We start from the raw sequence: 10,000 nt of genomic DNA, 5'->3' as shown, positions 1-10,000 counted from the left end.
CTTCTGCTACAATATCATCTCTGAATCGGCACCTGCCTATCTTTCGGAACTGGTCTCCCTCTACACTCCCTCTTGCACCCTTCGTTCTTCTGAGAAGTCGAGTATCATCAGATGATACTCGACTTCTCCGTCAAGGTCGCTTTAAACGCAAGGCTCATGTCTTCCGCACGTTTTCGTATTATGGCCCTCAGTTATTGAATTCACTCCCCTTTCAACTACGTCACTATCCATCCATTTCATCTTTTAAGTCCATTTTGAAAACTCACTTGTTCCAAAAACATTACGGATAGTTCCTTAGCATAGAGTCTGGGGATGTGAGATGTGCATGATGTGGTGTTTGAATCTGACAGTGATTGTATGAATTTTGTATACATGTATTGCTGTCACGCGCTTTGAACTTCTGATAAGGCGCTTTATAAATTCCCGTTATTATTAATTTTATCATTATTATTATTATTATTATTATTATTATTATTATTATTATTATTATTATAAGACGTACTCCTTTCGTATTACCCCCCCCCCCCAAACCCCCCCCCCCCTCCCCCCTTCCCCAACAATCTTACCCAATGGAAGACTTCCTCCATTTTAAGACCCCGATTAGACCTTTCGCCTATTCAATACCCAGTTTTCTCAGAATGTCTAATCATAAACTCTGAAATTTGACCCTAATTTTGAAATCCCTTTTTTAAGACATGATTTGTCACAGATTTATTTTAGGTCTTAAAAAGAGGAGTTTTCTTTCATTACATATCAGAAATATCTCTGTACTGTTACGAGGTATGATCCAAACAAAATGATCAAACCGCGATTATACAAGTCTCAGGCCACTGATCATAAAAAGTAATATATCATTTGAAAGGCCAACCATTTTACTGGTATACCTCTAAGAGATGACGTCATTAGGTTACTACTCCATAAATGACGAGGTTTTAAAATACGTCACTTTTGGGTTGTGCTTCAAAACGGGGTCTTTTCTCAAGCGCCTTGGAAATCTTGACTTCTTTGAAAGAGTGCAGCTGGATGATAGTACAAAGAACATGTCTACACAGGTGAAGAACGTTACATGAATCAAAGCTGTTCCATATTCTACAACCTGGCCAAAGAAAAGGGAAGTCGAAATTGGGGAAAAGGGGAATAACTCTGACAAGCCAAAAACACTTCCGAAGAGCGCTTCAAACGAGAATACTGTAGCTGCTGTGTAATAATTTAAGCTCTAAGATTAAAAAGTGTACATGGGAGCATAAAGTGCAAATCATAAACTTTCATATGGAACAGTCCAAAGAATTCTACTCAATAAAATTCCGCTTCAAAAGCTGGCCGCAAAATGGGTGCCTCAATAGCTGGCAGGGGAACGGGAGGAGCATCAGGGTCCTCTTGCACGCGATCTGCTCAACCGTTGTGAACCGAGTAGACCCAAATTTGTTGTTACTGTAGTCACTGATTATGAGACTTTGGTTTCCTTCTACTTTAGCGCAAGAGAACACAGAAACAAAGCGTGTCTAGACCAAAATGACGAGATGCATCACATTTGTAAGCGAGGTTTTGAAAGCAGAAACGGGGCTATTCGCTCTATTTTTTGATCGCGAATATCCCGTTGATGTCGATATTTTGTTTACTAACAGCACTGTCATTTTCGCGTACTATGCAGAAACCTTTTTAGCCTAATTTTCTTACGAGTTTAGAAGTCAGCGACCAAACTGCGAAACCCAGACTGCCCTTCTCCTTCATAACAAGAAGGGCAAAGCCCATACGACTCACATGCTTTACACATTTTTCCTACCAAAATACATGTGACCTTGACCCAAGGTCAAGGTCATCCAAGGTCATGCAACACAAAGCTGTTAATTCAAGACATAGGAAGTACAATGGTGCTTATTGGCTCTTTCTACCATGAGATATGGTCACTTTTAGTGGTACACTACCTTATTTTGGTCACATTTCATAAGGGTCAAAGTGACCTTGACCTTGATCATATGTGACCAAATGTGTCTTATGATGAAAGCATAACATGTGCCCCACATAATTTTTAAGTTTGAAACAGTTATCTTCCATAGTTCAGGGTCAAGGTCACTTCAAAATATATGTATACAATCCAACTTTGAAGAGCTCCTGTGACCTTGACCTTGAAGCAAGGTAAACCAAACTGGTATCAAAAGATGGGGCTTACTTTGCCCTATATATCATATATAGGTGAGGTATTCAATCTCAAAAACTTCAGAGAAAATTGGAAAAATGTGAAAAATAGCTGTTTTTTAGGCAACATTTATGGCCCTTGCGACCTTGACCTTGAATCAAGGTCAAGATGCTATGTATGTTTTTTGGGGCCTTGTCATCATACACCATCTTGCCAAATTTGGTACTGATAGACTGAATAGTGTCCAAGAAATATCCAACGTTAAAGTTTTCCGGACGGACGGACGGACGGACGGACGACTCGGGTGAGTACATAGACTCACTTTTGCTTCGCATGTGAGTCAAAAATGTCAGTCTCCACAAAAGAAGGCCCGTAACTCCATTCCTAAAAAACCAAATAATCCCATTTTTGCTTTACACATTTTTCAGACCTGATTACACCCCTTGTGATTCCTGGTTATACTTTATTTGAAAATCAGACTTTTTGCCAACAAGTTTCACTGCACGCAGGACATAAAACAAAGTCAAATCAGAGCCCAACGGCAACCCCAAATAAGGTCACCTTAGGGCCTCTTCTGATTGGCTCAGGCATGTTGTGACTTCGCATCGGTGTAGGAGGAGAGTAGTTCTAACGACTGCTGTATTTTGGTCCAGATTCGCCAAACATTCTCTGCGAACATCACAATTGATCATTTTGTTTGGATCATACCTCGTAATGTCACAGTCACCACAAGCGAAAAAACTAATAAACTACTTCTCAATTATCATTAGACGACCTGTAGACCTGCTAGCTCTTCACCCCCCCCCCCCCCCCCCGACAGATTATGTATACCCCCTGCACGTCCATCCCGTCGTTTGCTTGGTAAAAGGATCTTCGTCCGCCTGGACACATACCCCAAATCAAGGGTCTGGCTCATTCCTTTATAAAATAATGTATCAATCATGATTTCTTCTTATTTTTGTATCGCTTTTTTCTGAAATTAAAAGCACACGGCAACATTCAAAGTTTGAAGAAAAGTCTGTTCTGTACGATAATGAGCCACACAGCAGATAATCAGCATCCATGTAGGTGTGAGGACACGCAAGATTTATCCCGTGTATAACTCTGGACACATCTCAAATGTGATGTATGATTCCTTACATGTCATGGAAGTCACTGGTACCGAAAATGATAACCCCCCCCCCCCCCCCCCCTTAATGTTAATGACCTTCAAAGCCTGTTTGCCAGACAGAAACACATCCACTGTTTATAATGCCTTCTATTTAAGAGTTTTCATACAGCAAAGAAGACAATGCTCAACAATTACTGTGTCTGGTTTGTTTGGGTTCTGAAAATGAATACTCTTGTTTTTAGTGAGGCAAACTTTCCCATGGGACAATGTAGGCCAGTCGAGGGGTGCGAGGGGTGTGTCTGAAACACGTGGACAGGGAGCACGTGTGGAAAGTTTGCCTACAAAAGAGTATTCACTCTTCCACAGCTCATACAACTCCGACAGAGTTCTTTTCCGTAGTTCTTCTATTGCAAGTGCTGTATGATTGACACCCTGCTTCGGTGATGTACAGGCTCTATTTGCAGTGAGTACAATGCATTCGGATGACAAAGTGGTCATACATACCGTCATAGTTGATCCCAACATCGAGACACTCGACGTCGTATTTCATGTGCAGGCTGAAGAGAGTATTATCTGCACGGCAAATTTTCTTGCAGTACCAGAACCCGTCATGTTGCCCCGCGATAGCCGTGAAGTGATAGACAAAGATGTAGTGAGTGATGTTCTGCTGACACCAGCACGTGTCAATGGGGCCTGCCTGGGAGCTACAGCTCGTTTGTTCATTCCGTACGTCGCACAGGGATGAGTCCCCCCCCCGTTTGGGCATCCTGCAGAGCATGTTTCAGAAAAGATGTCTCTTTGTTACTGAAGAGGTGAATGGAAAAAGGAAACAAGCTTGCATCGGTTTGGAATAGCATTAACTGCTGAAGAAACAAAACACAATAATAACCAACCAACTACACTGAAGTGGTGCAGTGGCGCCCAGCTTGTGAGGCATGAACACATCTGAGAAAACCAGGTCTTAAAAAGGTGGGGGTCTTACAATAGGGGTACGTACATTTTTACAGAGGTTGTGAACAGAACATCTGAGAAAACATTGTCTGAAAAGAGAGGGAGTCTTCAATCAGGTTTTTGTTAACATTTTGTTTTTCTCACTGTCATAACAAGCATGAAAAGCTAAGAGATGGAAAAATCAAGCGAACAAAACACATAACAAGAAGTTCAACTAAAGGTTCGCATCGCATGCTTGTGAGTTATTAGAAAGAGGTTCAAATATAAGTCTATGTAACATTACCCCCCCCCCCAACACACCCATACACACACACACCAAACGTATTTTAAATGTGTACAAAACATAAAACTTCAGTGGAACAACGACAGGCAATTAAAACATAATTAAGGCACACATGTTGCTCCAACTTGGAATTAAGCGTGTCAGGATAAACACGAATTTCAAAATAAGCATTTTTTTGTATTCTTATTTTTAGCTAAGTTGTCGCAACGCTTTCGCATTAACAGTAAAAGGAAGTCAATGAATACTTAACAGGGAGTGTTGTTTATCAATGACTTTATCCTAGCCAACATTTCAAACGCTAAAGCTTCAATATTCTTCAATAAGAAAAGAAAAGCAAATGCTTGATACGACTCTCCTTCGTCATATCCATCAGGGTTTTGTAGGTCTTAAAAGGTTTCTTCTACCTATGACCCCGTCAACCCCCCCCCCCCCCCCCCCCCATCCCTAATTTTTTTTTGTTGACAGAATGAAAAAAACACCTGTTTCGGTTTCATAAAATAATGTTCAAGAGAACTTTGTACTGTCAAACTGATTGACACAAACTGGTTCCTTATGTGACCTGACACGTGTTTCTTTCAGGCGAGACATTCTTTTGGCTAGCCGCTCGCGAAGTAAGAAGGCGAGAGTGTCTATAAAACGGTGTTATGGCTAGCTACGCAAGAATTAAACACCATTGGTTGATACCACAAAGGTCGTCTGCACGGGTCAGTAAACAACCATGGACAGCCAATCGGATTGGCAGCTGCGCGAGCAAGCCCAAAGCTACCTAGCGTTCGAGGCGAGAATCCTAGCGTCACTCGCGGCGAGATGTGCCCAAGAAACGGTACTTCCTCGCCCCACTCGCCAATCTCGCCTGTAATCCATTCAACTCTAAGATTATTTCACATATTCAAACCAACCTCCTTCCCACCACCATCACTAGCTTGACAGGGTGAGAACCAAAAGGTCGAGGATTAAGGATTAACAAAAAGGTCGAGGATCAGAAATGTCGATTGACTTTTCGGTGTCCATTCGTGAAAAAAAATCCTGCTTCCGAGTCCTATCATGCGTATCACAGGGGTGATTTGTGAATATGATCACACACACACACACACACACACACACACACACTAACGCTCGAACGCGCGCACACGCACAGATACATTCTTAGTATATGTTTTAAAACAAAACAACGGCAGTAACCTTTGTGTACCGCCTTGTCGTTTCCTTTCTGTGATTTGAGAAGCTCATTTCTGTGTCTGTGTCCCTGTCCGAATGTAACTCTCTCTTCGTTTGCAAATGCTTTTTATATTTAGTCAAGTTTTGACTAAATATTTTAACATCGAGGGGGAATCGAAACGAGGGTCGTGGTGTATGTGCGTGTGTGTGTGTGTGTGTGTGTGTGTGTGTGTGTGTGTGTGTGTGTGTGTGTAGAGCGATTCAGACTAAACTACTGGACCGATCTTTATGAAATTTGACATGAGAGTTCCTGGGTATGAAATCCCCGAACGTTTTTTTCATTTTTTTGATAAATGTCTTTGATGACGTCATATCCGGTTTTTCGTGAAAGTTGAGGCGGCACTGTCACGCCTTCATTTTTCAATCAAATTGGTTGAAATTTTGGTCAAGTACTCTTCGACGAAGCCCGGACTTCGGTATTGCATTTCAGCTTGGTGGCTTAAAAATTAATTAATGACTTTGGTCATTAAAAATCTGAAAATTGTAAAAAAAAATAACAATTTATAAAACGATCCAAATTTACGTTTATCTTATTCTCCATCATTTGCTGATTCTAAAAACATATAAATATGTTATATTCTGATTAAAAACAAGCTCTGAAAATTAAATATATAAAAATTATTATCAAAATTAAATTGTCCAAATCAATTTAAAAACACTTTCATCTTATTCCTTGTCGGTTCCTGATTCCAAAAACATATAGATATGATATGTTTGGATTAAAAACACGCTCAGAAAGTTAAAACAAAGAGAGGTACAGAAAAGCGTGCTATCCTTCTTAGCGCAACTACTACCCCGCTCTTCTTGTCAATTTCACTGCCTTTGCCATGAGCGGTGGACTGACGATGCTACGAGTATACGGTCTTGCTAAAAAATGGCATTGCGTTCAGTTTCATTCTGTGAGTTCGACAGCTACTTGACTAAATATTGTATTTTCGCCTTACGCGACTTGTTAAGTTTACATATGGGAGAGAAAAAAAGAAGGAAAAAAAAACACCTCAAGCTGTTAGCGTGTCAGTGACATCATGTTTCACCAACAACAATCTGTTGAGTGTCGAGCTGTGTTCACCGTTGACCACATCACGCTTCATTTACCGACAAAGCCGTGGGTCCTTGAACACAAACAAACACCCGTCACTCAAGGCACTCTTTGTGCGAACACTGTTTTGAATATAAATGCAAACAAAGCAGCGTTTTCTCCAAGCAATAACAGAATGAAACAAGTCGCGTAAGGCTAAATTACTACATTTAGTCAAGCTGTCGAACTCACAGAATGAAACTGAACGTAGTCCGCCGCCAGTGCAAAAGGCAGTAAAAGTGACGAGCCTGTTTGGCGCGGTATCGGTTGCGCTGTGCTTCATAGCACGCTTCACTGTACCTCTCTTCGTTTAACATTTGTGAGCGTGTTTTTAATCCAAACATATCATATTTATATGTTTTTGGAATCATGACCCGACAAGGAATAAGATGAAATAGTTTTTAAAACGATTTCGGAAATCTAATTTTAATCATAGTTATATTTTTTTAAATTTCAGAGCTTGTTTTTAATCCGAATATAACATATTTATATGTTTTGGAATCAGAACATGATGAAGAAAAAAAATAAAAGTAATTTTGGATCGTTTTACAAAAAAAATTATTTTATTTACAATTTTCAGATTGTTAATGACCAAAGTCATAAATTAATTTGTAAGCCTCCATGCTGAAATGCAATACCGAAGTCCGGCCTTCGTCGAAGATTGCTTGGCCAAAATTTCAATCAATTTGATTGAAAATTGAGGGTGTGACAGTGCCGCCTCAACTTTTATAAAAAGCCGGATATGACGTCATAAAATACATTTATCGAAAGATGAAAAAACTTGACTAAATGTAAAAAGAATGTAACACACACGTAAACAGAAAATTGTGTCAACAATGTTTTAATCCTCGACCGTTTTATTAATCCTCGATTTTTTTTTAATCCTCGACCTTTTTCAATCCTCGACCTCTTGTCTCTTAGACGTTTTGCTGTTGACCTTTTGTCACCTTCAACCTTTTGTCGCCCTCGACCTTTTGACTCTTGACCAAATGTCCTCGACCTTTTGTGCCTCGACATTGTAAAACTCGATCTTTTGTCGCACACCCAGCTTGACATACTCAACAAAGTTACATCCGCCAAATTATTTTTGAATTTGTTTGTTTGTTTGTTATTTTAACAAGTGTCATACTAATAGACCTTTATCACTTAAATTTTGGCGCATGCGCTGTGAAGTTTATTGTCAGATCTACCGGAACTAGGGGGCAAAAGGAAAAATCGACAACGAGGCTTGGTGCAAAGTAAAGTGCGGAGACGACGAGGCAAACTGTTGTGTTTGCAACTGCAAGTGCAACAGTGGAATGAAGAAAGAAAAATACGGTGGACAGAATTTGTCATTGTATGGCTTTCCGATGGGTGCAAGAGCGAAGGCGCAACAGCGAAGGACGCGATGGGTGCAAGCAATCCGACGACAGGGGTTTGTCGTGCCATTGAAAAGTCTGCTCGCGTCACTTCGTGTCTGGCAATGGCACGGCTATCAACGATGCCAACTCCGTTGACTTCGTACCCACCCTTAATCTTGGATTTGAGAGAACATCAAGAACAAGTGACTCTAGCAGAAGGACAAGATACTGGTCGGAGACGTGACTTTGTCCGCTGAAGACTGACGACAGGCAAGCGGTTTTGCTTCCACCCCCCAGTGTCAACGCTGAAAATATCATTGGATCTGGAAGAGACTCAGAGCCAAGTAAGCTTTGTTTTTTTTTTTATCAATTTATGATCTGCTGACTTCAAATTGTCTTCCTACATCAGTGTATAAGAAATTTAAAATGAATCGGCAGCCCAAAACGGATGCATAGGAAGGGTCACGAAACAAGCTTAAAAATTAATCAACGACTTTGGTCATTAAGAATCCGAAAATTGTAATTAAAATTATGTTTTTATAAAACGATCCAAAATTACGTTCATCTTATTCTTCATCACTTTCTGATTCCAAAAACATATATATGTTATATTCGGATCAAAAACAAGCTCTGAAAATTAAAAATATAAAAATTATGATTGAAATTAAATTTCCGAAATCGATTTAAAAACAATTTCATCGTATTCCTTGTTGGTTCCTGATTCCAAAAACAAATAGATAGGATATGTTTGGATTAAAAACACGCTCAGAAAGTTAAAGCGAAGAGAGGTACAGAAAAGCGTGCTATGCAGCACAGCGCAACCGCTACCGCGCTAAACAGGCTCGTCAATTTCACTGCCTTTTGTACGAGCGGCGGACTACGGTCATTGTGAAAAAATGCAGTGCGTTCAGTTTCATTCTGTGAGTTCCACAGCTTGACTAAATGTAGTAATTTCGCTAAACGCGACTTGTTAACTTTTGTTTTTCAATTATTCAACTGTTTCTTCTTTTTTTTCCGAACTCTTTATTCTTGTATTGTATTCCTTTTGATTTAGTTCAAAGGTTTTGAGTCGTGTACTGAAAATGGAATTATATTATAGTGCGTAAGTGCCCTTGAATAACTTTCCGAGAATCATGTGCTCTAATTTTAGTACGGTTAAGTACTCCCAAGAAAAGGTCAAAGGGCATATGTATTACCGCGTGTTGGCTGATAGTACCAGGTAATGGTAGTTGGGCACTTCTAGCTTGATCCACTTCTGATAAATCCCAATGTGTGCATATAGCTCTCAGGCTGTTTAATGTTGGTAAACTCCAAATGACAGAATTAGCACGGTATGTCATGTACACGTCTGGGAAGGAGTATGCCTTTGAGGCAAACAGACGACGGGCGCTGTGGCGGGGTGGTAAGACGTCGGCCTCTTAATCGGAAGGTCGAGGGTTCGAATCCCGGTCGCGGCCGCCTGGTGGGTTAAGTGTGGAGATTTTTCCGATCTCCCAGGTCAACTTATGTGCAGACCTGCTAGTGGCTTATCCCCCTTCGTGTGTACACGCAAGCACAAGACCAAGTGCGCACGAAAAAGATCCTGTAATCCATGTCAGAGTTCGGTGGGTTATAGAAACACGAAAATACCCAGCATGCTTCCTCCGAAAGCGGCGTATGGCTGCCTAAATGGCGGGGTAAAAACGGTCATACACGTAAAATTCCACTCGTGCAAAAACACGAGTATACGAGGGAGTTTCAGCCCACGAACGCAGAAGAAGAAGAAGAAGAGGCAAACAGACATAAGACACAAGACTATATGGGAATGTTGCTTGGCTTGGGTACATTCAATACATAAATTACATTCACACACAACAACAGAAACCATGAAACATATCTCACA

The 10,000-nt window shown here is 40.6% G+C and overlaps 1 protein-coding gene across 2 annotated transcripts in view; it reads right to left on the bottom strand.

The window, feature by feature from the left end:
• LOC138974016 (uncharacterized) overlaps positions 1–10,000 on the bottom strand; it is a 71,091-nt gene that overhangs the window by 10,393 nt on the left and 50,698 nt on the right. For both annotated transcript variants that reach the window (XM_070346711.1, XM_070346712.1), the window contains exons 10-11: position 10,000; positions 3,753–4,015 (exon numbers count right to left, since the gene is read on the bottom strand). The exon at position 10,000 is cut by the window's right edge and continues 132 nt beyond it. In XM_070346711.1, the coding sequence (XP_070202812.1) occupies positions 3,753–4,015; position 10,000 (264 nt within the window). The remainder of the gene's footprint in view (positions 1–3,752; positions 4,016–9,999) is intronic.

Source organism: Littorina saxatilis, linkage group LG8 (genome assembly GCF_037325665.1).
Source record: "Littorina saxatilis isolate snail1 linkage group LG8, US_GU_Lsax_2.0, whole genome shotgun sequence".
NCBI classification, from domain to species: Eukaryota; Metazoa; Mollusca; class Gastropoda; order Littorinimorpha; family Littorinidae; genus Littorina; species Littorina saxatilis.
The sequence above is the reverse complement of the archived record's forward strand: the minus strand, read 5'-3'. Positions and strand labels throughout refer to the sequence as shown.